The sequence below is a fragment of the Accipiter gentilis genome, chromosome 30, assembly GCF_929443795.1.
Source record: "Accipiter gentilis chromosome 30, bAccGen1.1, whole genome shotgun sequence".
In the NCBI taxonomy this organism is placed as follows: Eukaryota; Metazoa; Chordata; class Aves; order Accipitriformes; family Accipitridae; genus Astur; species Astur gentilis.
This window is the reverse complement of record NC_064909.1, coordinates 13,464,188-13,491,263: the sequence shown is the minus strand read 5'-3', so window position 1 is coordinate 13,491,263 and position 27,076 is coordinate 13,464,188. Positions and strand designations below refer to the sequence as shown.

The following is a 27,076-nucleotide window of genomic DNA, read 5'->3' as shown; positions in this document are numbered from 1 at the left end:
ATGTTTGCCCCTTGCTCCCGAAGGCTGGCAATGAGTTTGCAGGAGAAAATAATGTGTTTGTGACTTCCGAGCCGGCCGCCTACGGACAGAAATAACAACAGTAATGAAGCCACGGAACATCTTGGGCAATTTACGAGAGGATTGTGCTTAAAATATTAAGCGCCGCCACAAAAAAAAAAAAAAAAAAAAAAAAAAAAGAAGAAGAAGAAAGAAGGAAAAGAAGAAAAAGCGATCGCTGCTGTTTCAAAGTCAGGGCTCGATCCTGCCACGAACGGGAGTTTTCTTTCGTGATGCCTTTGGCAGCCCCCCTCCCGTTTTCTGGCCGAAATAACCCGGTTTCCCCGAAGCACTCCGTGGCCTCGGCTGGGGCGGGGAGGGGTGGTGCAGCCCCCCGGGGAGACCGAATTCCCCCCGGGCAGGTCCCTGCCTTGCCCCGGGGCAGAGCCCGGCTGCTCGGTGCCGGTTCCCCCACCCACCCCCCCCTCCCAATATCACCCCTCTTCCAGGCGGAAACTTTAACGCCCCTTACACCTCCGAGGCTATAAAGACGACGGTCGGAATGAAAAAATACCCCCCCAAAAATCCGCCTCTCTCCTCACACCTTCGCCACCCATGCCCGTGGAAACGGGGGAGAGGGGGAGCAACCTCCCACGACCACCCACGTTAAAACGCGAGTGGACTCCCCCGCATCCTCCCCTCCAGGTAGGCCCGGGCAATAACTCCCCCAGGGTCCCCCTTCAAAGGCTGGTGCGAAATGACTTTCCGCCCTTCCCCAGCTCAGCATCTCTTTGCGCGGCTCCCCAGCGCTCCCTGTTTTTAGGCTCGGGAGCGATTCCCGCACCGACGCCTTTATCAAGGGAGAAGAGAGAGGGACCGAGAGGGAACCCGGAGGGTCGCCGGGCACCCTCCAGGTTTGCAGCCGCTCCGAGCCCGGCTCCTCTCGGCGAACACCGCCGGAGCATTTCGCTTTTCATCCGCCTTTCACCCGCTCCAACGTTTATAGCTAAACAAGTTCGCGGTTTACACACAGTAAAACGTCGATATCGCGCTTAATGGTTACGGAGAAAAGGCTCTTCGCAGGGATCCTCATAAAAGCCCTTTATTTAGTTTCGAGCATTTTCTTGTAATCAATAAAAGTTGGCTGTTATCTCCCGGCGCATTTAGCGGGGAAGTTTATTGCCTGCCGGGCCGACGAGGGGCGAGGCAGGAGTGCACCATACAAGGAACGGACTCCCGAGTCCCTAGATCCGAGCCTCGGATTCATAAAATATAACCATCCATTACATTGCCGATATCTGGAGCCAGCAAATATATACAGACTATAAATTGTCGCCGGCGGGGTGCGGGCCGGCCGCGGGCGCGGGGGCTCCGCCCGCCCGCATTCCTCCCCGAGCCGGGGGGGCGCCGGGGGGGCCCCGGCCCATCCATCACCGCCGTTATGATTCTGCGATGCAGCAAATGGGTTGTGTAAAGAGGCAGCGTTTGACAAGGTGGCATGGTTATCCTGTCCAAATGATGCATAATATTAGTATTAGGGCTTAGATCATCGCATGCTTTTAAAATCATCACCGCTAACTGGGGGGGGGGCGGAGTCCTGGGGGCTGCAGGGGGCAAAAGTTTCCATGTAGATAATGATTATAGACGGTGGGATTTATGGGGAGGGGTGCGCGCACAAATAAACACGTCTACTGTAGCCGGAGGGAGGGGCCCGATCCGGCCGGTGCCGCGGAGCCGCCGCCCCCAACCCCCGCCCGGGGCGGCTTGCGGGAGCGAGGAACGGCAGGGAGCGGGGCACCCCGAGCCCGGGGAAGACCAGCAGGGCTGCACCCCCCCCACCCCGGACACGTCCCCAAGGGCTTGAGCCTCCCCTCCTCACCCGCCGACGGCTACCCGGTCACGGCTGCGGTCACAGACACTAGTGGGTGGGGGCGGGAAGGGGCTCTCCGGGGCTGGAGAAGGGGCCGCTCAGGCCAAACCTTCCGCCTCAGCATCTGCCCTTAGAAACGGAGTATGGTGGAGAGAATTGTAGCGGGAGGTTTTCGGGGAGACGGGCCGGCTCCGTGCCGCATCTCATCCTCCTTCTTCCCGCTTCCCGGGGCTGGGGTCAGGCACAGGCTGGACGCTCGGGGGTCGCGGCTCAGCTGGGGGTTCTGACCCGCCCCCTGCTTAAACCGGGCCGGCTCCCCCGCCTGCAGGCAGCCCGCCCGCGGAGGGTTAAGGGAGACAGTGCCTGAGCCAAGGCAAGAGAGGAAGAAAGGGAGAAACGGAGAAAAAGAGAGCCCCGGCCCCAGCCTTCCCGATAAACCCCGCCGCCGCTTCCCCGCCCGGGGCACCGAGCAGCGCCCGGGCCCGGCGGGACTGCGGCGCCGTGGCGGGCGGCCTTTTTCCAGGGCAACCAGCTTTGGGCTGCCGCTGGAGTCAGGAAACCTAAAAGGGGGGAAAGGGGGAGGGGGGGGGGTAGAAAGCGCCTCTTAATTCGGCATCTGCGCTGCAGCCTCGGCCGGGGCCGGGGCCGGGCAGGGCCCGCGGAGCGGGTCAGCAGAGCCCGGCGACAACGGTGCCGTGAGGAGGATAAAAAAATCCCCGCTCGGCGTTGATTTATCAGCCGTCGCTGACCCCTGAATAGTTGGCTTACACGGCTGGTGACACGTTACCCGGGAAGTGGGGCTGGCGTGATTTGTGGCGTGTGTCTCCCCCGCCTCACCCCAACCCCTCTTTTCGGCTGCTGGGCGCAGGATAACCCTCCAGCCACTCCGTCCCCTCCATCACCCCCGTCCCCTCATGCAGGCGGCCGGGTCACCCCACCGGGCCCGGCCAGGCGGACGGACGGACGGACGGACGGACGGAGGTGGTCCCGGGCAGCATCCTCTTTCGGTCACCGCGCTGGTCATCGCGGGGAGGGGGGGGGGCGGAACGGGCGATGGCAACGAAGGCCGGGAGAGACGGCCCGGGACCAGGCAGAGCTGGAGGGGTGTGATGGCTGGAAACCTTTGATTTGGGGTTTGCCTGGAGAACGGGGGTGGAGGAGGGTGGCCTGGGTTTTTTAAGGCAAGCAGAAATTTGATTATAGCGTACGGCAGAGGTCTGTGATTTGCGGTGAGCGGATTTCATTAACTACGGCCGTTTGAGTCCCGGAAAACCCGGTCAGGCCCGCGGGGCCGGGGATGAAGCTGACCCCGAGGGCGGGCGGCGAAAGGGGCTCGGCCGCGGCGCCGGTTCTCCGGGCCGGCGAGAGCCGCGGCGGCTCTGGGCTGCTGCGGCCGCGGGGCTGGCGCGGCCGCGGGCGCTGCCCCTGCGGCTCCCTCGCCTCGGCTCCGCTCGGCTCGGCTCGGCTCCCCCCTGGGATCGGCCCGGCGGGAGGGGAGGGCGGGGGGGGGGGCGGCCGCTTTTCCCCCTGCCCCTGCTCTTGCTCTCCGCAGGGGGGGGCGTGGGGCACAGGGCGCCTTTCGGCCCCCCCTCCACTCGTGTCACCTGCCGCAGCCGCCACGGAGGCGAGAGGAGGGTGGGTTGGCTCCCCCCGCCTCGAGGTTTACCTACGGCGTTTCCACTTATGATGATGGTGGCGGCGGCAGCGGGCGGGAGGTGCCCGGAGCGGCAGCGCAGCCCGACTTTTCGGGGGCTCTCGGGCTGCCTGGCTGCCCGCCGGCGGAGAAGTGGTATCGGGTCTAATTGCCGTCAACGAATGTCACCGGCAGAAGGAAAAACAAAAGCTGCCTCCAAAGATCCCGGAGCAGAATTTGGCAAGGCTCCTAAAGACACCAATTAGCAAAGGCTAAACCCATTAATGAAGTGGCGGCTCTCTGGTTTCAGCCAGGTGGTGCAGATCAGAGCGCCTGTATCTGCAACAGAGCTCCGCTTCCCTCCAGCCAGGACCTCACAGCAAACCTCCACATCAATAATACGCTTAATGGATCTCATTAGGGCTGGGGCCGCGAGTCCCGGCCTGGGAGCAGGGGAGGCGAGGGGAGCAGGGGGGCAGCGCTCCCCCCGCCGCGCCGCGGAGGGACGGGCTCCCTTCCCCCGCGGGGCGATGCTCCCCCCGCGGGTACCTGGCGCTCCCCGCTACCTGCCCGAGCTCGTGGCTTTGGGCAAACGCCGTTTCTAGCCGGCTCTTTCGAACAAACGAGAACCTCGGCATCGCCTCGCCGGGCTCACCAAATCACCACCGCCCCCCCCTCCCCGCCTCCATCCGAGCACCCTCAGCCCGCCGAGCTACGAGCACCCTCGGCCGTGCGGGCTGCGGGAAGGGGCCGGGGCGCGACCCCGGGCCGGGGCCGTGGAAGAGGAGGGAAGGGGCTTCTGCAAAGCGATCTGGAAAGAAAAGCGTCCAGAGCTCCCCTCTGTAAAAGGGGACAGCGGAGAAGGGAGGAAATAGTTCCGCTTCGGCCAGGGGAAAACATAAAAAAGAGGGGGAAAAGGAAAGCCGGGGTAGGATAAGCTCGGCCGAGGTGAGCGAGAATATTTAGCCGATGGAGGTGGACTATGAAAGGAGACTTCATATTTCTCTCCGAGGAGTCTCTCCAGGTCCGCAGCCGAGAATACACACAGCAAACGTTGTGCTTGAATTATAGCTGAGGGTTTGCTTTATTTGAATTCACTGGTGTTTATTTAAGAAAGTGAATAAAGGTTTTGTGTAAACAGCCATTATTTCTGATGAGCGCTCAACAGCAATAAGAAGGGGGTGGTTTTTTTAGTCGAGATTGTGGCAAAAGTTGACATTTCGGAGATTGCAGTTTGTCTTGCCGACGCCAGGCAGTCCCGAGGCATGAACTGCAGGGAAAGCTGTGTGTGCCTGTGAGTGTGAAACGGCGATGCCGAGCGAACCGGGGTCTGAAAACAATTATTTTTTAAGACATCAGCTTAAGCCCGACATTAAAATAAAATAAAAATATTTTCCTAAGGAGCGGGGCCGGTCTCGCTCGGCTAACGAGGGAGGCGAACTCAGGTTTCGCTGCCGCCGGCCCCGCACCCGCGGGGCTCTGCGGGGGGGGGGTGGGGGTGGGCAGCGCCGACCCAGCGGGGCCGCGGCGGACCCCCCCCCCCCCCCCGCACCCCCACCTTCCCCCCCGCCGGGCGGGGCAGCGGCGGACCCCAACGCGAGCTCCTCGCCCGGCCCTTTTCGCACCGTAAAATCGCTGGCTTAAAAGATCGCCTCTGTTTTGGTTTATTATTGTTCTTTTTTTTTTTTTTTTTTTTTTTTTTCCTTCTAACGTGGCTGTTATTTCCGAGGTTGACTCGGGTCTCTTTGGAGAGGGGAGGTTTCTGGTAAGAAATCAGGCGAGAAGACAAGGATCTCGTTGGGCTTCTTAACACAGCGCCCGGGGGAGGTGGGGGTTATCGGTAAAGCTGCTCCCCGGGAAGGAGCTCGGCAGGAGCTCCTGCGCATCTCTGCGGGTGGGGACGCTCGCAGACGGGGCTGGGATGCCGGAGCGGCGCGGAGAGGCCTCCCGCTTCATTATTAAACCGGTTTCCCACACATGCCACGCAGGGACGGGGCAGGGAACCCTCTGCTCTCCGTGCGGCAGCTGTATCGCTCCCGTTCCTCGGTGTCCCGCACAACCCCTCGGCTGAAATAAGCCCGACAATCCTCTGCCCGGCACCCGGGAGGGGGAAGAGGAGCGGGTGGGTGCCCGAAAGCCTGGCCGGGGCCGCGGAGACCGCGGGCAGAGCCGGAGAAGCCCCTCCCGGCCCCTCCGCGGGGACCCCGGCCCCCGCCGAGCCGCGCCGACACAGCCCCGTTGCGGCGAGTGGGTGCAGCCCGAGGGATTTGGGATCGGCTGGCACGGGTCTGAAAAGAGTCACAACGGATTTAAGGGGGGGGGGGGGAAGAGATCTCCCGAAAAGCTGCGACCCCCACTTTGAAGACCGTCGAAGAACCGGATCGGCGGGGGAACCGTGGGCTCGGGCGTTTCGCCTTCAGAAATAACCAGCAGCGGAGAAGCCTTTCGTGTTGTCAGGCGATGATAAAGCAAACCAAAAAGAGGCCCCCCCGGGCTTTTTTGGACCCGTTCGGGGCGCGGGTGTTGCATTGCGCTGCGGACAGGTCGACTTCGCCGACGAACGGCGATCGAGCTGCCCGCAGTCACGACACTGTCCCGGCTTTTTTCCGCAGAAATTTAGCAGTAACTGCAGCCTCGCAGGACCGGGCAAACTCCCTTCCCTGTCGAGACGGGCACAAATCCCTCCATCCGCGCATCTTTCCCCAATCTCGTTTTCGTGGGTTTGCTCTACCTGCCCGAGGACGCGCACAACGGCAGCAACGGGGGAGAGATATTATAATTTTTTTCCCCTATCGTTGGGGGACACGAAATAAAAATACCCTCCCGGCTCCACCCAGAGCAGAAGCCCGGGGTACGCGGAGAGAGAGGGCCGGGAGGCAAAACCAGACGCAGGGCGAAGGAATTTTATCCCAGCTCTTTCATTCGGATCTGAGCATCTTTCTCTGTAGCCCGAGTCCCAACAGTGTTGGTTTTTTCCCCCTTTTGCGGCGTTATCTTAAAAAGGTGCCATACGGGCGCTGCCCTTGCTCTCTCCCCGACCCGGGGTCCAGGCGGGCATTGCTCTCCCGTTGTTTGGGGAGGCCGGGGGGGGGACACACGGGACCTGCCCCTCGCAGCCAGCCCTGCGCTTGGAGGAGGCGCAGATTCCTCTAAGCCAAGGGAAGAGAACCTCTTTCCCGACGCGCTTTTCATTTCTCATCCGACAGGAACCACCTCCAACCCCTCTCTCCCGCGTGGGTTAGTCTTTAGGAAGCAAAACTAAGAGGCAAACAAATTCCTGCGTGTCCGTGAGCCGCACCACGGCGGTTTATCGGAGAAGAAACAGTCATGTGTCGCTGGACATCTGTCCCGCGGCTTCCCTTGCTCTTAGGCGAAGTTATAACCCCACGGCAAACCCCGCGCCGATGGGCGCAGCAGCGGCCCTAGGGACAGCCGCTTTGGGGGGGCTGGAAGCGAACTGCAGGGCCGGCCCCACGCCGTGACACCCCCCCCCCCCCGTTTCCTCCCTGACGGTGTTTTAAAGGCAGAACCGATTTACAAGCCCCTTCCAGATCCTCGCCCCCCGCTTCCCTGTCCCAGCAGGGCTCGGACGGGGACAGCCCCCCCCGGGTGCGCTGCCCTGCGTGGGCCCTGCGCGCACCCAGGGGCGCAGCGGAGCTTTGCGTTCCTCCTGGAAATCTCCCCGCCCGTCGCGGCTCTGGCGAAGCTCGGTTATGCCTTATTTGCCACTTCACCCGTGCCCTCTTCGCCCAGCAAGACGGCCTCTTTGGCTCGCCGTTTGCCCCAGCTCCTTTTCCCCCAGTGCTCGTGGCGGGGCTGGGGGGGGGGGGGGGGGATGCTCTCGGCATTTCCTTCTCCTTCCTCAGGTGTTTGCTCCTGCCGGAGACACACACACGCCCCCCGCACACCCCCCCCCACCCCGCTAGCAGGGGTGGCCCCGAGGAGCGTGTCCTCCCCGGCAAACCAACCCCCCCCCCCCCCCCCGGCCCCGAAGGATTTCTCGCCTGAGCCCTCCGGGAAGCAGCAGGCCAGGGCCTGGCTCTCGCCCGCCTCCGCATCGCCGGAGGACACCGGGAAGTTTTCGGTGCCTCGCCTGATTTCTCCGTCTCCCCCTTCTTTCTAACGGTGTCACAGGCTCAGCGCCCATCGGCCCAGAATGGCGGGGGGGAGCGGGAAGCGGCTTCGCTTCACCTGCCCTCGCCCTAACCTCCCTGGGCAGGATCAGGCCTCCCCCGGCCCCGCGCGTGTTAGAGAGCCGAATTGCCCCGCTTGGGGCCTCGCAAAGCCTCGAGGCAGAAAACACGCTTCCCGGTGGGCAAGGACGGGGGACCCTCACCGCTGCGGCCTTCTCTTTAATCGGTGCTCCTCGGGAAAGGAGGAGGGGGATGCAGGCTGAGAAGCACACACACCCCCCCCCCCCCCAGTCTTCCCCCGTGCCCCGGCAGGAGCGGAGCACCGGGCACCGCGGCGCTTTCTATTTATCCGAGGAGCGAAGCCGACGATGAACCCGAGCGGAGCCGGCGGATCCCGGCCCGGACCCCAGGGGAGCCCCACGCTCCCGGCCCTGCCTCCCGGGGAGGGCACCAGCCCCACGGAAACCTCCGAGGTGGGGGGACGGGGGGGGGCAGGGGCGGCCTTGCCCCCCACCGCACCCCCGGCCCAGCCCCGGGGGGCTCCGCGCTCCCGCCCGCCGCCGCGGCCCGATCCTGAGCTCGGCCTCCGCGCCGCCTATAGCGCCTGCGTGACGTCACAGCGCGCCCCCCCCCCCCCCCCCGCGCGGCCGCATGGCTACGCTGTGACGTCAAAGAGCACTACCTCCCCTACCCCGCCGCGGGGGCTTGCGGAGAGGCGCACGGCAAATCGGAACGCCACCAAAGCAAAGCAAAGCAAACACGCCCTCTCCCCCAACCCCCCCCCCTCCCCCCCCGCACCCCCAAACTGCCCCGCCGGCTCTTGGCAGCGCCCCCGAGAGTCGCCGGGAGTCACATACATCACCAACCGAAAGGCACCTCACAAGACACATTACACGTATGTACGCACATGCGGCTCTACGAATGTAATTGGCAAGTTTCTCACCGGGGGCACAATTTTGCGTAATCAAATCTCCGGTCCTTGTCATCGCCTCCATGAGAAAAGGAAGGGGGAAAGAAAAAAGAAAAAACCAACCCCCCGGAGAAGGCTGCCTCGGGAGGCTTTCAAGGCGAGGAGAGACAGTGGCTGCCTTTGAGCGGGGCGAAGGGAGCTGGGGCAGCCTCAGCAGCCCTCTCCCCTGGTCAACAGACTGACGTGGTTACAAACCATAGCAAACATTTTATTTACAGGAGATATATATATATATATTTATATATTTTTGTCAGTGCAGTATTTCTTGGCCGGATTATTCGAAGCAACACGTTGCAACCGATGAGGACGTTGGCAAAATACTTCACATTGTAAATTGTCTGGGGAGGGGTTGGGGAAGAGAGGGATTTCGGAGCACGTTCTCGGAGTCCCTCGCTCGGATTTTCCTGGAGAGGACAAGGGGCGGGAGACGGAGAATAAAATAAAATTTAAAAAAAAAAGAAAAAAAAAAAATATCAGAGAAATCCCGCTCTCCTGCGAGCAGCGTGGAGGGAGAGGCGGCCGCCTCCCGCACGGCCGTCCCGGGGCCGGGGCTCCCCGCTCCGCCCGCGTCCTCGGCCCCTCGCCCCGGGCCGGGCCGGGCGCCGGCCGCGGGTGGGAGCGGGCCGGTGCCGTGCCGGCCGTCGCGGCGCTCCCGGGGCGGAGGAAGGGAGATAAATTAGCGCGCAGGTCCCGGGCGCGGGTGCCGCGGGGCCGCCCCGTCTATAGGCCGCTCCGCGGCTCGGGGCTGGCGGCGGCGGGCGGCGGCGGCGGCGGCGGCGGCGGCGGCGGCGGGGAGGGGAGGCCGGGGCTGCCGGAGGACTTGCCGAGCCCGGCGGCGGGCAGGCTCCGCTCGGCTCCCTCAGTCCGTTCCGTGTCGCTGGGGGCCATGTCGAGGGAGTCGGCGTCGCTGCTGTCGCTGTCGCCCTCGGAGCGGCTGGGGCTGCGCTCGGGCTCCCCGGCGGCGGCGGCGGCGGCGGTCGGTGCGCCGGGTCGCTGGGCCGCCGGCTCCGGCTCCGGCTCCGGCGGCGGCTCCTTGTCCTTCTGGGCCTGCGCCTCCTTGGAGTGCCGCCATTTCATCCGCCGGTTCTGGAACCACACCTTCACCTGCGGCCGCGCCGCCCTCAGACGGGCGGCACGGCCCCCACCGCGCACCGCGCACCGCGCACCGCACCGCGCACCGCACCGGCCCCAGCGCCTTCCACCGGCGGCGGGCGGCAAGGGGCTGCCCACACCCTTACGCGACTAAGGTGGCTGTGCTTTTTCCCTCCTTCTAGTTCGCGTGTTTAAACACCAACAACCCCACCCCCCCCCGGTACTGTTTCGGGTTTTTGCTTTTTGGGTTGGTTTTTTTTTTTTTTTTTTTCCCCCTCCCTCCTTCTCCTTCTTCCAGGAAACCAAACCTTGCTCAAGAAACCACAGCGTTATACAATTCTGTGCGCTGCGGGCCCTGAATAGTGGAATCATTACAGACAGAGTGGCGTTTAATGATTCCGTTTGAAGAAGAGTTTTCACTTCCCCTGAACTAAGGATTTCACAACGCGGGGAGAGATTTAGAAAAAAAAGGGGGGGTGTGTGCATTAAAAATAGTGTGTTCTCTTCTGCTTCCTTTGACCTAAACTGCCTCCCACAGCGAGCTGCACTTCAATAAAGCGCACACTGATGATCTGCCCTGGCCCCGCTCGCCTCTCCGCTCGGCCTGCTCGGCCGTGGCCAAAACAAAGGCTAAACTCCGCGCCGGGCCGCGAAACGCCGCGGAACCTGCGCGCAGGAGATGCTCGGGACGAGGGCCCGCTCCTCAGCCAGCCCTGCCGAAGATTAAGGGCAAACGCTCTGCAACTGCCTTCCCTCTCCCCCACCCTCCGATATCCCTCTAAACTGGAAGTAAGATTTGAAATAAAACCGAAGCAGTTCTTACTTGAGCATCTGTCAGCCCCAGCATTGCCGCCAGTTGCTTTCTGTCCGGTTTGGTGACATATTTCTGGATTTCGAAGCGTTTTTCTAAACCTTTCCTCTGCAGGTTGGAAAAAACAGCCCTGGACCAGGAGCGTTTCCTCTTGTACGTCTGGGGCAGCGTGTCCTTGGTTAAAACTGCGTACGGACCTGGCGGGGGGGAGAAGAGAGGGGGGAGAGAGAGGGAGACGCCGTTATTAATAATATATGAAAGGGAGCCTTAACTCGATCAAAATAACAGCTGGACTGCGGTGTGCGGGCAAGGCCCAGGCCGGCCTCCTCGGGCAAGGATGGAGCGGTCTGGGACGCGAATTTCTTCCTCTCCCCCCTCTCCACCTCTTCTCTCTCGGCCCAGGTATTATGTTTGTACTAGATGCGATGGGCCTTTGGGTCAGGCCCTAGCTGGCTCTTCCTCCCCCCCCACGCAGCCCGGCTTTTCGCCCAAAATCTGAGCCTCGCTACAAAACACACGCCCTGGCCTTTCAAAAGCGCCCGGCGAGTCCCTCCGGAGGAGAGAGCCTGGGCCGGGGGCGGGAGGGGGGGGGGGGGGGCTGCGGGACGGAGGGCCCTGCGCCACGGGAGGGTCGAGGAGGGACGAGCTGTACCTGGAAAAGTGTCTTGAAACTGGTGCTGAACTGAGCTCCTTGGGTTTGTGTTTAAGGGACCCAGAATAGCAGAGGCCTCGTTAATGGGGTCTAGAGACGCGAAGAACTGGCCGGCGGCAGGCTGCAAGTTGGGGAGATGAACCCCAGTTTGGCGGCTGGTAGTTAATAAGGAGGTCAGATCTGCGAGCACAGGAACAAGGAGAGCTCGGTTATACCGCGGTCGAAACCGACCCCCCCCCCCCCGGCACGCTCCGGGCGACGGGGCCGGGTCCCCCCGGCCGGAGGGGCTGGCGGGGACGGGGGGGGGAACGGGGGGGACGACGGGACAGACACACACCGGGCAGCCGCCTCCTCGCCCCGGGGGCTCTCCTCGGGAGAGGGGGGCCCTGCCCCGGCAGGCAGAACATCCTCCGGTATATTCAGTCCCTTGCTCGGGATGTTTACACGCCGCGGGGGGAGACAGGATTGCAGCGAAAGCCTTTAAAACGGGCTCTGCCCTCCGAGGCAAAAAAACCCCCTCGGGCCGCTCCGGGAAGCGGAGGCCGTTGCCTTCGCTATTTTTACGCTATCGCTAAGTTTTCCCAGCGGCGCAAGTCCCTGTGCCGCGGGGTGCTGCCGTGCGCGGGGCCGGGGGGGCGGGGGGGTATTTTAGGGAGCGCTCTTAGAAACCCGGATTTATAACGCTTTTTTTCAGAACTCTCTTCTCGGCTAGAGCGTAAAGTTTTCCGATGGCGGGTTATACTCGCTAAAAATAACGGCAGGATGGATCAAAGAGCCCCAGGAGCGCTAGCGGGGAAAGCGGACAAGCCAATTTCTCTACCTCTCAGCGTGTTGCCTTCCTTGACTTTGGGGTCAAACTCCGCCGATAAAATGCGGTCGATGCCGAATTTCAGGTCCTTGCTGGCGGGCGCCGGCGCCGAGCCGTGCGTGTGGCCGCCCGGCAGCCGGGCGGGGGCCGGGGCCGGGGCCGGGGCCGGGGCGCCTCCGCCGCCCGCCGCCGCCGCCGCCGCCGCCGCCGCCGCCGCCGCCGCGGGGGACCGGTGCTGCGGGGGGCGGTGGTGGTGGGAGTGGTAGGCGGCGGAGAGCGGCGAGAGGCGCGGCGGGAAGGCGGCGGCGGGGGCGTCGGGGGCCACGACGGGCGTGGGCCGGAGCGGCGAGGCGGCGGCGTGGTGGAAGGCACCGCCGTGATGGACGGCTCCCAGAGTCGCCGGCATCCCGGTGCCGGGACCTCCGGGCAGGCTGTCGGCGGATCCTCCCGCCGCTTCGCCGCCGGCGTGGAGGATGTCGGCGATGCAGAAGGACGGCTTCTTCGCCGCCGCGGCGTCCAGAGGGAAGCAGCCGCCGGCTGCCGGCCCCGATGCCGAGCAGTACGCCGCTGACCACAAGCTGAAGTTGGAGGCGTAGAAAGGAGCCAGCCCGGCCGTGTACATCCTGCCCGGGGGACGGGGACGCGCCGCTCCGCCGCTCAGCTCCCGGGTGCGCGCCGCGGAGCTGCCCGCCGCCCCGGGCGCATGGGGAGGGATGGTGGGGCGAGAGAAGGCTGGCGGAGCACTTGCCGGAGGGGCAAGGAGGGAAAAGCAACCTCTCCCTCCCCCGAAAAAAAAAAAAAAAAAAAAAAAAGAAAAAAAAAAAAGAAAAAGTCCCCCGAACCCACGGCGAGACGGAGAGAGCGAGCGGGCGAAGAGCGGAGCGGCGCAAACAAAACAAACCCAAACCAAACCAAACCCCCTTTCCTCGCACTGGGGAGGGAAAAAAAAAAAAAAAAAAAAAAAAAAAAGAGAGAGAAAATCCACCCCTCCCCAAAACTTTCTCTGGCAACGACACTCCCGGCTCCGGAGCAGTCTTCGTTCCCTCCCCACGCCCAATCCGCGAGCCGCGGGGCCGGGCAGTACCGCCCGCCGACACGCCCACGCAGGGCCGGGTCGCGGGTACGGGCCACCGCGCCGCCAGCGCGCAACTGCGCGCTGGCGGCGCGGTGGCCCGTACCCGCGACCCGGCCCTGCCCGGTTTGCCCCGCAAGGTACCCCCCCCCCCCCCCCCCGAAATTCCTCCCTCGACTACGAAACACCCCCCCCAAAAAAACAAACCAAAAAAGCGCGCAAGGGCGTTGCGCCTGCCGCCGCGATTTTCAAACGTTTGAAAATTCTCTCTCGGTTGGAGGCAGGTTGGTCCTCTTGGACGTTATTCCCAAGGAAATGTGTTTCTTTCCCGGATAAATGAGCCTGGGATGGTCTGGTAGAAAATGAGTCTGTGTCGGTGCACGTAACATGTATTTATGAGAGCTCCGAGGTACTCTGGGCCCAGGACACGTTGGATCCTGCATTAGCAGCCACTAATTAATTAATCGTATTTTGTCGACCATGCAATTTTATAGATTTTTACCGTCTTCTCCAGCCCGGTGGCTGCGTCTGCTTCCACACCAATTTCACCTTAAAAACGAGTTTGGAATTTTGCAAAGCTTTGACAACCGAATTACCCCCCCCCCCTTTTTTTTTTTTTTTTTTTAGAGTACAATCATAAGCTATATTCGAGGCAAATAATTTAGGGACAAATTTATCAAAGCTTCTCTCGCGCTTTTTTGCTCCCCTCGAACATCCACGTTTGTCCCGACCCGCCTCTGAAAAAGAACATTTTTTTAATATTAGTTTTCGTACATGTAAACCAGCCGCTGCCGTTTTGAGCAGGTTCCCGAATCGGACGATCGCAGGTTTGCTTTGATTTTGCTTCCAAAAAAATTTTTTTTTTTTTTTTCCAAATACCTTCCCAAATTCTGAAGGTTTTCGGGGAACCGCCAGAAAGGCAAACTATTTTTTCTTTCGCCAGGTATGAAGACGCAGCTTCTGTGTGAATATTGAAACCACCTGCGAGCGAGAGGGACCGCGTTCCTTAGCCATAACCGTGTGCGCACGGGTAAAGGTGAGGCGGGTTCCCCAGGAACAGCCAGGCACCGCTTTGCTTTGCTTTGGTTTTTATTAACGAGACGAAACCGAAAAAGAAAGACGGGCTGCCTTGCCAAGAGGTGTCCGAGAACCGAAGGCGGCGAAAGAAAGGGTTTATTAGGTTTCAAACTTTTCCTGCTTCGACAGCGGAAAGCCCCTTTTCCTTGCATCCCCCCCCCCCCCCCTCCTTTATCCCCTCCGCGCAGCTGACCCGAGCGCCAGCCTCTTGCTCTCAAACCGGATCGAACGACTCCGGTTTCACTTGCGTTTCCACCGCCGGGCAGAGCCGTGCCATCAGCCCGCCCGCGGGAAGGGCAACGAACTCCGCTCTGCCCGCCGCACCCCAGCTGCACCCCGCTTCGGGCATTTATTGCCGGAATTTGCCCTTGACACCGACACCGGTGCTGTGCCGTCCCGGGGCTGCTCGCCAAGGGGAGGGCCACGGAGCCGGGGAGCCCGACCCGCGGGGGCAGGTGCCTTCCCGGGGCCCGCCCGCTCCGCGCACCGGCCGGGCAGCGCTGCGCTCCCCGCGCATCCTCCGCGGGCGGCACCGGCGGCACCTGCCTCCGGCCTCCCCCGGGGGACGGGGCTGCCCCCTCTCCCCGAAGGCCTCCGCGGGCCTCCCTGCCCGCGCACCTTCCTCGCCGGCGGCCGGGGAGGAGCGAGGGCTGCGCGGCCGCGGCGGCCGGGGGGAGGCGGCGGCGGCGGCGGCCCCTCCGGCCCGGGCGAGGAGGGAGAAGGCTGCAGGAAACCCGGGGCTCGCTGCAGTCCAGGTCATCTCCTGTTTTTTGAGAGGTTCCAACTCGGACTAAATGAGCGGATGTGCCTGCGAGATTTGTCCCAAAATAGAAGCGGCTTTAGTATTTTAGGATACAGCAGAAATCCTTATTTCTTCCGGAGAAAAACTTCATAATGAGCGCGAGCACTTCCCTTTTCAATATTTGTGCAACTTTATCTCGACCAGCAAGTTGCTTTGGTGACGCAAATCCGCCCTTGTGTATTGCAACTACAAAAATAAATGCAAGGAAATCAATTCCCTTCTAGCAATGAAAACATAAATATACAGCTGCGACTTTCCCCTTTAATCTTGCTTTCCGAGGGACTCGAGAAGGAGGCGAATGAACTGTGCAGGCAGGAGCGATGCTTTTTTTTTTTGTTACGGAATGGAGTCTCGAAGGACTTTTTTTTTTCCTTTTTTTTTTTTTTTTTTTCCCCGAGGCCGACAAAGGAGGTGGGAAAAAATAAAAAATTATTCGAGTTCTTACGAGGGAGGGGAAAATAGAAAGGCTAACCCCGAGGCGCTCCAGCTCCCCGTCCCCAGCCGCGGGCACCGGCCCGGGAGCATCCCGGGAAGGGCCGGGCCCTGCCTGCCCGCGCCCCACGGCCCGGACGGGCCCCTTTTTTCGGCCATCCCCGCCCCTTCGAGCCAGGACCCCGCCGGGGGGGTGCTCGCGGCCAGAGCCCCCCGGCTGCCTCCCCCCGCAGCCCGGCCGGCAGCAAGCCCCGAGGGGTGCCCGGCCCTCCGCCAGCGCGACCGGGCGCTGGGCGCCTCGGCCGATACGTGTCCTGTTTATGGCCGGATCCGTACATAGAGAGCACATATACATGTAATGTATAAAAATCAAGATTTAAAAAATCCGACTCTCTCGGAGTGCTTTTAAAAACAACTCCCCAAACCTCGCTGCAAACCCTCCCGGGAGATGGTTCGCTGGGGCGGCGTTACCGGGACGGCTTGCCGTGCCCCCCCCCCCCCCCCCCCCCGCGGGGTCGGTCCCCCCGAGCCGCCCTGTCCCGCCGCCCGCCCTGCGCAGCGCCGAGCACCCGGCGGGCCCCGGCCCCGGCTCCCGGCCCGGTCCCAAAGCCCGTTCTCTGTCGCCACCTGCCGAACAGGGCCGGGGCCGGGCTCCCGGGTCCCTGCGAGCAGGCAAATTTGGGGAGCCAAGGGCCAAAAAAAAAAAAAAAAAAAAAAAAAAAAAAAAAGTAGGGCTACCCCCGCCCAAAGCTGCGTGGTTGCAGGAGCGTTTTGCAGAAGGCCGGGGGTCGGGGAGGGGGGGGGGGGTGTGGGTGTCTGCCGGTGCTCCCCCAGCACCGCCCCGGGGAACCGGCAGCGCTGCAGCGGGGCCGCCAAACGCGACCGCAGGGCGAGCTCCCCCCCCGCGGGGATCGGCAGCTGGAGGCCGGCCACAGGCGTGCGCCGCAGGGCTGGCTCGGCTTCCCTCAGCTGATCAACAGTTTGTTATCTGAAATGCTCAAGAGGAGCGCAGGCGCTGCAGGCAGGAACTGCCCAGAACCGCAAGCGAATGAAGTGACCGAGCGGGTCGGCTCCTTGACGTTTCCTTTCTATTGTTTCACGGTTATTTAGTTGACTACCTGTGTCAGTAAGTAACGACTCGTGTTATGTCATTCGCTGAGCCTACGTGGAAGGCGCCTGAAAACAGGCAGGCTCTGGGTTTCCGTGCGGTAGGGCAGGATTTCAAGTCTCCTGTGGGTTCATTTGCACTGGTGTTTCAGGTTGGGTCAGGGTGTGCTTTTGGGGGGGGGGGGGGGGGGGGGGGAATGACCTGATCCTGATCGCTTGCAGCTTTGCATCACAGAGAGGTCTCGGGGGGCACAAGCAGGTATCCTGGATGGAAATGGAGTCCACGGGGCATGCTAAAATCGCTCTGAAGCAAAATCCCTCTGAAATGTCTACGTCGTCATTGTCTGAAAACTCCAGGGGGGTTTCTGCGTGTGAGCAGTCCCGAGAATTGTCCACGTCTTACAGCAGAATAGGGCCCGCTGAATAGGTCCATATGTTAGAGCGGATCAAACCCCGAGGCTCCCAGCTCCGGGGACAATACGCCAGCCACCGAGCCGGAGACTTGTTCGCACGCTCACACGTTTGCGCTCTGTGTCTTTCTTTCAACTGCTGGTCTGATGAAATCCATTAGATGACGTGAAGCTGACGGGTTTCAAGCGGAGAGAATTTTTGCGTTCTCCCAAACGCTGTGCAGTCCCCCAAGTCCCTTCAGACAGAGGGGGGACCTGAAAACACTGATCACCCCCTCTGCCCCCGAGTGCCTGGCTCAGAGATCTGGGATGTGGGAAGGCACTGCATCTTTCCACAGCCATGTTTACAGAGATCGGGGTGACCTTTCCTTCCTTTTATCCCCCCCCTCCTTTTTTTCCCCCCCTTTTCCTTTTTTTTGCATGAAAAGCTGCAGATACATAATCTTAAAGAAGGGTCAGGGTAATAAATAGCAGTCGGAAAGAAGCGCCTCTCTGCAGCCCCAGGAAAGGTGGGCTGCGTTCTGAGGAGCAGCAGGGTCAGGACGGTCCCTTCCTCGGGGTTTCCTATGGCTTAGAGCAGGCAGGTCCCCTGCCCACCGCGGTGGCTTTCGTGAAGCCCATTTTCAGGTATCTGATGCTGTGCCAGGCACTGTGAGCCCGCGACGCCGTAAGGGTTTAAGTGGCTCAAAGTTGAAGTGCAAGTCTCCCACACTCACCCCATCCCTGCCTGCCTGTTCCTATCCCCGGGAATGTCAAACTGTAGAAAATGAACTCTGCCGGTAAGAAAAGTTTCTTTGCTGTCATGGTTCCCAAAACTAACTTCTTTATCATGTGGCTAGCCAGGGTGAGGGAGCTGGGGGAAACATGCATTTGGGAAGGGGGGGTGGGGGGGCGGCAGCACTGCTGCGACCCTCTTCTAGTCTGCTCTAACCTCTCACCAGGTCACCCGTTAATTTAAGTGCTGCCTCTTGGAGCTGCTTTCTGCAGTCTAAAATGGGTCCTTCTCGCATGGAGAGGCCCCTGGTTTGCTTTCATTTCCATCGGCATCACTGATTTCATAGGTTACTCCACCTTTACACTGCGGTCGGACCGTAATCTGCTCGCAGAGGGAGTTGTCACAGGCTAGCTGCGATTTTCCAGGCCACACCAACAGAGAGGTCTGCAGAGAGCTGGTCTGCAATTAACCCCTCAGTAGCTGATTAAAGGTGACATGACGTGCAGAAGTGCTGACCTCCTGCTCTAACGTGCAACCGCCGATGAGAGAAGCATTTGCGTGCACACACCAGATTTAGTTTGCACAGTGCGTAGCAACTGAAAACAACCATCACTGCATAAAATGAAGGTGACTCAACTCGCAGCACCGAAAGGCCATCCATGGGCATTTCCTAAATCTGACAGGAGAGTATAATTACACCCATTTTCAACCGAGATCCAAAGGGGCTGTTCCTTAACTGAGGCAAACTACTACTCTTGAGGGCAGGCTCAGGCTCAAGTTGCGTAGGTTGGTGCAAGTACAGATGGAAATCGAACAGGAGATGTTTCATTCCCATAGTGGGTCATCACCCCTATGATTTTGTCAGAGCCACCCCACCTATTTCCCATAAACATAAGCTGATGCTTTAGGCCCACTGCCCCTCCAGCAGCAGTACATTAAAGGCACTGCGCAGGAAAGCCGTTCAATACCGAAGAAGGAAATACTAATAACTGCCTAATAAAAGTTTTAGTAAGAAACAGTTTCCTCCTTCTTGCCAACAGTGGTCAAAAATGTGGAGAAGCTGGAAATAAAGCTATCAGAATGCAGTCGCATAAAAGGCAAAATCAACCCCCGAAGGAAGTAAAATTTCTAGAAGAAAATTACTCTGTAAAACTCGTCTGGGTTTAAGAACAGTTATTGTTTTTCTTCCAACGCTCCTTTCATGTTCTAAGTGGACTTAAATGCAGTAGGTACGCATCAGTTCAGCTTTAAAACCAGCTCTTTCCTTGCTATTAGCGTATATAAAATCCCAGCAGAATAATGCCATCGCGGCCCGTAAAAAAGAATCCCATTTTAACCTTTTTTGCCCAAGGGAGATGCTTTCTGGTGGATGCCAACTGGAAGTGCCAGCCAGGGAGGTTTTACAGGCCCATAAACAAGCATGCCAGACTATACAGCACGTACATAGCACCCTCCGGAACTGCTTCCCTCACTGGAACCGAACCCGCCCTAAATAAAGTCCAGCCGTCGCTCCTCAGCTCCACGGGCAGCTCACGGCTTCCCCGTGCCAGGCTCCACCAGGTCTTGAAAGACCCAGGTTCCCTCCCTGTGAAACACCCGGGAGAGTGGGGAGTTGCTCTCGGAACTGAGCGTAAGATATCCCCTTCCCAGCTGCGGGTCTGGGATGCTGCCTACAGCAATAGCCATTCCTCCGTGCCTTCGGCAAATGGAAACAAAAACAGGAGGCGCAGTCAAAGGAGCAGCGCAGCACACAGGGGAAGTAATTTCCTACTGATACCTCTAACACATCATTTTATATCTCGATGCCTGGGATCCGGTTACCTTTATCTTAGCCAAAAGACTGTAGCGGTCATAAAATGTATTTTGCTTTTATTTCTTCTAGAAAACTTCATCATGAGATTTTTATTATCTGTCCTGCAACAGTGAATTCCAAAGGTTCATTATCTCCCATGCCTGCCTTCACTGTCCTGTCATTTTTTCCCCCCTAATTTCTCAGGTCCTTGAGGCATCCATTCATCCTGGAATTTTGAAATGGAGAGAAAAAAGGCGACGCTGACCAGTTTTTCCTTTCGTTTGTCACCGTGCCTAACCCAAATGTCTACTCTTGCCCCCCTAGATGTATAAACTCTTTTCCAAGCCAAGACATTCTCTTTTTCCCAGCTAAGCAATCCATTTCATTCTGAGACCACGCCGAACGCTAATACGAATCTCAACAAGTTTCAAGTCTCAGCCTAACTTTGCAAGGAATAGACATTGAAGACGGTCTCATCGCTGCGATCCTTCCCAAACACTAACGAAGTAGCACCCTCTAGCGCAAGCTAACAATAAAATCCTCAATAACAACAACCCTCCTGGGTGAAATTTCAGTCTTGGTGCATCGCCACTGCAACCGCTGGGGACGAGCTCAACCACAAGGCTTTTCCCTTCTGCGCTCCGAAGCTTTCCTCGATTTCCTCCCTAGGACCCCCATGGATGGTTTGGGCACCCGTCGGATGCTGAACGTTGCCCAGGTCTCCGGCAGATCCAGGCAGCAGCATCGCCCGCAGCCGGGCAGCAGGGACGACTCGCCATCGTGCCATGCTGCTTTCGTTCCTATGGGATGCTCCTGCCTGAGAAAGCCTGGAGGTAAGAAATGTTCGTTGCCAGGAGTCTGCCTCGTATCTTGGGTATTTTGAGACCTGCGAGAGGGAGCCTACCTGGTTTGAAAGGACCGGGGGACAAAAGAGAGGGCGAAAAGGGGGTCGGGAGGGGGCTGAGCCTAGGGTGGGCTGCGGGAAGCAGGGCTGGGCTGTGGAGGGGGGACCGGGACTTTGGCACGGAGAAAGGCGCTGGTTTCTGGGAGAGTTGGGGACCAACTGGGTGTGAAAGCTGAGGCTGAGGGCGACGCGGTGTTGTATGGTTGTCTGGTGCACTTTTCTTTCATTACTAGCAATTTCCGTAGGTTTCATCAGTTTTGTTGTCGTTAGGAGGAAGGAGAACAAGAAAACGACACAATTTCGGCAGACCCTGAACAGGGGGGTGACCTGTGGGGTGAGTGAGGGGGACCAGGGTCATTCCTGGATGCCATCGGCCACAACACAGAGGCAAGCTAGCTGTGTTGTGTCCTGCACAAAATCCCATCGCCCGAGCACACATCTAGGGATTTTATAAAAACACAGAGCTCCCCTCTCACGCTCTAAAAATAACAGTGAGTAAATGGCTACTCGAGATTTCATAAAAATTAAAAAAAAACATACCTGCTTAACCAGAGGTGGAAATTTTGTCTAACATTTCAAGGCTAGACCTTCCATTCATTAAGAGCTAGGAGGGAGCTGCAGCGCTTAGGCTGGGCAAGGGGAATAAATCCCCCAGAGTCACACCAAGGTGACGCTGGGGTTCGGGAGCCAGCGTGTGCCTGCGCAAACACGGGGTGAGCGTTCGCCCTGGGCACATGCGGCTCCTTACAGGGCAAATACCAAAGCCAGAGCCTTGGGGAAAGCAGGCGACGCACCAGAGCTAATGAGCTCTGCAGCGGTTTCATCTACCTCTAATGCTTCTGCTTTTTAATGTGCCGGGCGCACTGTGAGTCCAGCTGTGGCTTCAGCACTAAAGGGAAATGTAGGGTGTGATGCTTTTTCTCAAGACATGATAAATAATGGCCGGGGCTGGGATTTGTTTTCGGGGAGTGCTATTTTTAGGTCGACGACAAGGAGTTCCAGGGTGAGGTTGGACGGGGCGGGTAAGGGGGTGGAGATGGTCTGAAGTCCCCTCAGTGCTCTCCAAAGGTGAGGCTGTGCTAGGGAAGAAGCAGGGGTGGGTGGAGGGAGGCCGGGCCCCTTCCCTCGCCCAGCCCGGGCAGCCGCGGGGGCCTGCGGGAAACAGGGCAGCGGCGCTTTAGCCCCCCCGGGCCGTAGCGATGCTTCAATTTTCTGGAGCAGCCCTTCGCCCCCATCCCCGTTCCCTACCACCTCTGGGGGTCTCTGCACCGCGGCTAGATACGGCCCTGCCGGGCTGGGAAGGGGATATCTTACAACACGTGAAAACCCATAGCGCTGGAGAGAAGAAAGGGTTCTCTACCTTCGCCGTCTCCACACTGTATTTTACTATTCTCTTCAAATGAAGCAAACATCATTACTTCCCGTTAGGTGTTCCTGGTGCAAGAGTAGTTCATTGAAAAATGGTTCTTTAATGCTAATGGGAATTATATTCCTAGCGTGATTTATATTAATAAGGCATGTGCAGTTCCTTAGTACATTCAGACCCAGATGGGAAATGGATTTTTTTTTTTTTTTTTTTTTTGTCCTTCCACACAACATCTGATGAAGTGCTCCAAGCATACAATTTAACAAGCTATTCTCCTCTGGCCTTACAGATGAAAAATAGTCCGTTGTGTCAACTCCTCAGATGCCTATTTTTACACCTTCTGTTTGTTCTTAGTTTGACGTTGTTAATCATGGTCCCACCAAAGCCCCATTGTTCAGCTCTTCAAGAAGAATGTTGTTATATTGACTGTTTGTGCGTCAGCCCAGCTCTCTCTGGAGCTGCACTTGGATGAAATTAGATAATTTCCATTAGGAGAACAGGCATTATTAGTCCCCAATGCCAAATTGAAAAGAGAGCCAAGATTACTATTTCTGGCCGTGTTCACCTCAGGAAGGAACCTTCTCAGCTTTAATGGGATTTTGCTATTGTTGGTTGCCTTCTGTTTGACACCGGGCCAGCAGGGTTGAAAATTGTTTAGAAAGCTGCATGAAATATAATAGAGCCCAAGCCATTTGCTGCAGCACATTCCAGCGTGATGTTTATTTTGGAAAAAAAAAAAAAAAAAAAAAAAGGAAAAAAATTATTGTCCTTGGCAGAAAAAAAAAATCCCACTAACTTGACTCTCAGAACATATGCTTCTTGTTGCTGTTGTGCTTTCAAAACGCACTGCCAGGATTGGTGCATTATGTACAGAAGTGCTAAATCTAATACTATTTGTAATGATCTACAGGATTTGTAGAAGCAGATTACAGGCACAGGCGGCAACTTTATGACAGGAAAAGAAGACGAGAGATGATACCAGGTCAGGTCCAAAGGAAGAAGTCAAGTCCCACATTTGTCAATAAAATGTGCATCTTCACGTTCTGCGGCTCAGTTTTCCCATCTGTAAAATGGGGTCGAACACAGATCTCGACCACCCGCAGAAATTAGGAGGACGTGTGCTCCCCGGACTTTGCCGCTGTGGGTGCCGGGGTTCTTCTGAGCCAGGCTCAGCCCCTCCACGGCCCCAGGGCCAGAGCCCTGCCAGTCCCACCGCCCGCCTTCCCGAAGCAGTGGCCGGGCTCTGCTGTTGCTGTTATCGTTCGGAGAGCAGCTCTCCTTTCTCCCCTTCGTTGTGCCCTTCACCGTCACCTCACCCGAACACCTTGCCTGCATCTGAATCCTCGACATCCAGCATGAGAGTGGGGATGGTGGGCTGAACTCTTGCTCGGCCCTGAATTCCCCACAGGTCTCTTTCTGCTCCATATAGTACTGTTTTGTTCTCCGAATGCCGTCTTAAAGTAATTATTAATGAAAGCAGAGTTGACTTTGGAGCGAAAGTTTCCGGTTCCTTGGCATTTCCAACATGTAAGCTATCTAAGGGTAGTGAAATGAAGGACATTTTTTGCATGAGATCGGAATCCAAAACCACATGTTCTCTCCAGGCCCCTTCAGGGCCAGACCCACCTTTACCGCACTTTGCCTCTTGTCTATTCAAGCTCGTAAGAAGCTGAGCAAATACAACAAAGTTACCCATCTTTAGAAAAATAAATAGAGCAAGCAATCTTCAAAGCCTTCAGATGAGGATCCACGCAACAATGCTGGTGTTATCCCTGGGCAATAAACCAGAGCACTCCTTTGTTTATATAACCTAGTGTTTACTTCTGTTTTAACCAACAAACATTGACTGATTGCATAGCCTTGGCTTGAAACCATCTGCCAAATAATTAAAAATACAATTAGGCTAAAAGAAAAAAAAAAAAACCACAGCAGACGCCAGCCAACACATTTCCTTCACACAAAGCTGCCACCCGCCTGCACGGAGCTGCTCCAACTCAGCCAGAGCAAAGCAGCGATTGCTCCCAGCAAAACCAACACCCGAACCTCTACCGAGACCCGAAGCGTCGGCCACCCCCGGTGCCTGCCCCTGTGGAGGCTCTCGTGGAGCTGAGCTGGCGGGTGCAGTTCCAATTTGGCAGGTCCTGGCTGGGGATGACCCTTTACCATGCTTGCTCATCTGCCAGCTCAGCTATCCAGTGGTGCTGGCATTTTTAGGAGAGGTCAGATCTGAAGCTGACCCCAGGTTGTCCCTGCTCAGAGCATCCTTTGGCACCCGCCTGACACGGGAGAGGTTTTTGGGCAGGCTGTGGGAGAAGACGGTTGCCCCTTCACTACAAGGTTTGGCAGCCAGGCTCCCCCCAGGAGGTTTCCTCGGCCTCTTTCTGTCCCCGTGGCCCTGAGGCGCGGGAAAGCGCTATGCCCCACACCGGTCACCCACTGGTTTTGCAGCCCAGTAGAAAACAAACTGGTCCCAGCGTGACCTGTCGTGGAAAGTCACCGCCGGCAGCTTGCAGAGGCACGCGTGTCCCCCCAGATCCCATCCTAATTGCCACCCCTGGCAGCTGCAGGCGGTGAGGCCCTTGGTATTTGGACACCTCAGGGTGAAGTTTATGGGTCTCAGATGGAAGCGTTCAGACAACGCTCAGGTCCCCATTTTCACCCCTCAATAAACTCTGGAGCTGACTCAATGAGTGAAATGTTCAGAAACTGTAGATTAGACAGAAAATAATCTGTGTTTACAAGGCTGGGGGAGCTCATCTGCACCCTGGCTATCTCTTCACATAGAGCATTTGTCTTCTCACCGACCTTTTTATTTTTTTCCTCTTCATGCTGTGAAATGTTCATTGTCTCCCGCCAAGGAAAGTTTGATAAGGATCTTGCTGAGAGTGGCTTTTAGGAAAACCCATTGCTCCGAAAAGGAACCAACCATTGTAGAGCCAGCACTTCAAAGTTATAGCAGTATCTTGTTTTTTTGTACCAAATAAATAAATAAAATGAAGATGAACAATGTGTTTCCATTTAAGGAGGAGTGTGGGAAAATCCAGGTCTCATCAGACTGGGAAGCGGAGTGGTACATGCTGACTAAGAGACTGGAAATAGCGTGGCTGTCAATTGAAGGAATTCAGGGTTGAATAATCACATCGAGCAGTCAACATCAGATGGGACCCACGGCCCCAAACCTGTTCATTTGAACTCGTCAGGATTCACATGAGAAAACACACATTGGCCCCACATGTGGCCTGTGGTCTCAGGGGAAGCTCAGGCCTGGGCCATCCCTGCTGCCGCGCAGGCACAAGCGTGCACCCACCCAGACACCCACCAGCGAGCTACGTTTCCACCACGGGAGGTCACGCAGGTTGGACCTGCCGCCTTACGTTGCAACCCAAGTTGGTGCCAGCCCTTGCAAAACCCCTCTCCGTGGCTTCAGACACCTCTGGGTGGGAGCTCGCTGCCTGCTGTTCAACCTAATTGTCCCCGCAGCCCTTCTGTTTGTATTTGGGACCAAGGCTCTGGATTCCAGAGGGACTGCAGGTCGCTACCTTTGCCTTCACTAAAGGCATTTTCCGCTCTTCACCTGGCATCGGCCAACATGCGCCCAGCCTCAGTCGGCTGCTTCAGGGCTAAGAAAAGCGCAGGTTGTGTCCAGCGTGACCCATCGTTAGGATGGCAGCGATGATGGGACACTAATCCTTGGCTGTTCCCTCTTCTGGCATTTGCACCCCAGGGTGGGGGTGGTTCAGCTGCAGGCGATGGGGACCTGTGCCGTGGCCCCATCCTGCACCGCCAGTGCCCCCAGTTCATCCCAGGCATCAGGGATGGTCCAAGTGTCCTTCAGTGTTTTCTTTTATGGATAATTACCCCCCTCCCCCTTTTTTTTTTTTCTTAACTGATGAGGAAGAGAGAAAAGAGCAGGAGAGATCCCATCCTTTGGTGCTGTGGGACTTGGTGCTGTTTTAATAAGAATAACAACAAAATATTGAAAAGGAAAAAAAAATGCAGTATATCAGCATGTTTTTAAGGTTGGTGGGAAAAAAAAGACCTTCTAGTCCCAGTGGTATCAGCTAGGAAAACGTCCATTGGATTCTAGTTCTTGAAAAAAAAAAAAAATCTGAGTCATGCAGAAAGTGCTCAGCTTGGGTAATATGTGGTTGCTGGAGCGCTCAGTGAGGGGGAAGGGAAACAAGCACCCAGCCCAAAGCCTCATCCTGGCCTTACGAAAATTGACACGTCTGTGAAGATGTGTTCTCTAATGAGGAGGGTGCTGCTTGCCCAGAGGGAGAAGGAAGAAGAGGGGGAGGAGAGGGAGGGATGTTTTGCTTCTATCTCACTCCAAACTTGCTAAATTCAGCCCTTCGTTTGCTGAAGAACTAGAAATCACACTCCACCTGGCAAGGTAATTTTTCCCTTAGTCATCAAAGGCTGGAAAATGGGTGTCTGCGCTGCAGGATTTTTTCTGAATAGGCGACGACAGTTTACAACTTTATTCCTTTTTCCACTATTGAATGGAAATTTAAGTGAGTCCTTCAATCTGTAGCCACAAGAAAGCCCACTTTCCAAAGGTGGGGTCAGGCAGAGACCCTCCATACCTGCGGGGCGAGGGGGCTAAGTACATATATGTTCACATACACATACGCATGCGTGGGCAAAGGCCAGCACCGCACCGGAGAGCCCAGAGCCCCGCACAGACACTTTGCTTGGAGGATGGAGCCGAGGTGATGAAAGGGGAGGAATGGATTCAGGTATTTCACTCTTTTCCAGAAAGGAGCTGCTTTGAAGGGAGGGAAGAACACAGAGAGACACAGCAGGGGAGGGGGAATCTGTCCGCGTTAACCAGTTCGACTGGATTACAGTAGATCCCCGCCGTGGATCGCATGCTGCTCTCTTGCCGTGGCTCTGCAGTGGCAGGCTCTGCCTCTCCCACCTCTGGCTGAAATGACAGTAACGGCAGGAGCAATTTCTCCTCTTGGAGATGCTCTGGAGAAGCCACCCCCCACCTCGCTGCAGGGAGCTGGGAAACCTGAGCAGGGAGAAAAGCAGCCCCCGCGGCCGGGCTCCCTGCCCTGAGCCCAGGGCAGCCCGCCGGGTCCTTCCAGCCTTTCCAGCCAGCATTCGTTTCTTCCTAGGGCACGTTCCTATGATTTAGGCTCAACTGTAATGTTGCTTTTGGTTTGATGGTTAAATGAAAGTCTGGATTCCCCTGAAGTCGTATGATTTAGGAGCTCATTCCTCAGGTTCAAGCTAACTGCTGGTGTCTTAATCCACCCTCAGCTACAAGTGAGCAGGAATTTCTCTTGCTTCTTCAACAAAAACATCCAATTTTTCAGGTTTTCAGTAAAACTGGAAAGTGTCCATGTTAAATGTTGTTGAAAGAGAAACCTTCCATTTTTATCAACAGTTCCCAAGGACGTGCATTTTCTCTACAGCTCTATGGAC

The 27,076-nt window shown here is 57.7% G+C and overlaps 2 protein-coding genes across 6 annotated transcripts in view; one reads left to right on the top strand and one right to left on the bottom strand.

The window, feature by feature from the left end:
* Nucleotides 1-8,748: 8,748 nt before the first annotated feature.
* HLX (H2.0 like homeobox) lies at nt 8,749-12,892 on the bottom strand. 3 transcript variants are annotated; one of them, XM_049833945.1, is made up of 4 exons: nt 11,979-12,892; nt 11,159-11,338; nt 10,519-10,703; nt 8,749-9,007 (listed from the first exon to the last, which is right to left on the bottom strand). In XM_049833945.1, the coding sequence occupies exons 1-4, from the start codon at nt 12,586-12,588 to the stop codon at nt 8,816-8,818; spliced, it is 1,167 nt and encodes a 388-aa protein (XP_049689902.1). In that variant the 5' UTR covers nt 12,589-12,892; the 3' UTR covers nt 8,749-8,815. The 3 variants fall into 3 exon arrangements, with proteins under 3 accessions (XP_049689902.1, XP_049689900.1, XP_049689901.1); XM_049833943.1 differs by lacking the exon at nt 8,749-9,007 and adding an exon at nt 9,205-9,707; XM_049833944.1 differs by lacking the exons at nt 8,749-9,007; nt 11,159-11,338 and adding an exon at nt 9,205-9,707.
* Nucleotides 9,569-27,076, top strand: part of RAB3GAP2 (RAB3 GTPase activating non-catalytic protein subunit 2) — a 240,196-nt gene continuing 222,688 nt past the window's right edge. For all 3 annotated transcript variants that reach the window (XM_049833933.1, XM_049833931.1, XM_049833926.1), the window contains exon 1: nt 9,569-9,583. The gene's annotated coding sequence lies outside the window, so the exon portion shown is untranslated. The remainder of the gene's footprint in view (nt 9,584-27,076) is intronic.

Coding starts and splice junctions, on each gene's coding strand:
- HLX (XM_049833943.1), bottom strand. CDS start 12,588: ATGTACACGGCCGGGCTGGCTCCTTTCTACGCCTCCAACTTCAGCTTG. Junction 11,339..11,978: donor GGAAGGCAACACGCTGAGAG/GTAGAGAAATTG, acceptor CTGTGCTCGCAG/ATCTGACCTCCTTATTAACT. Junction 10,704..11,158: donor GTTTCAAGACACTTTTCCAG/GTACAGCTCGTC, acceptor CCCCCCCGCCAG/GTCCGTACGCAGTTTTAACC.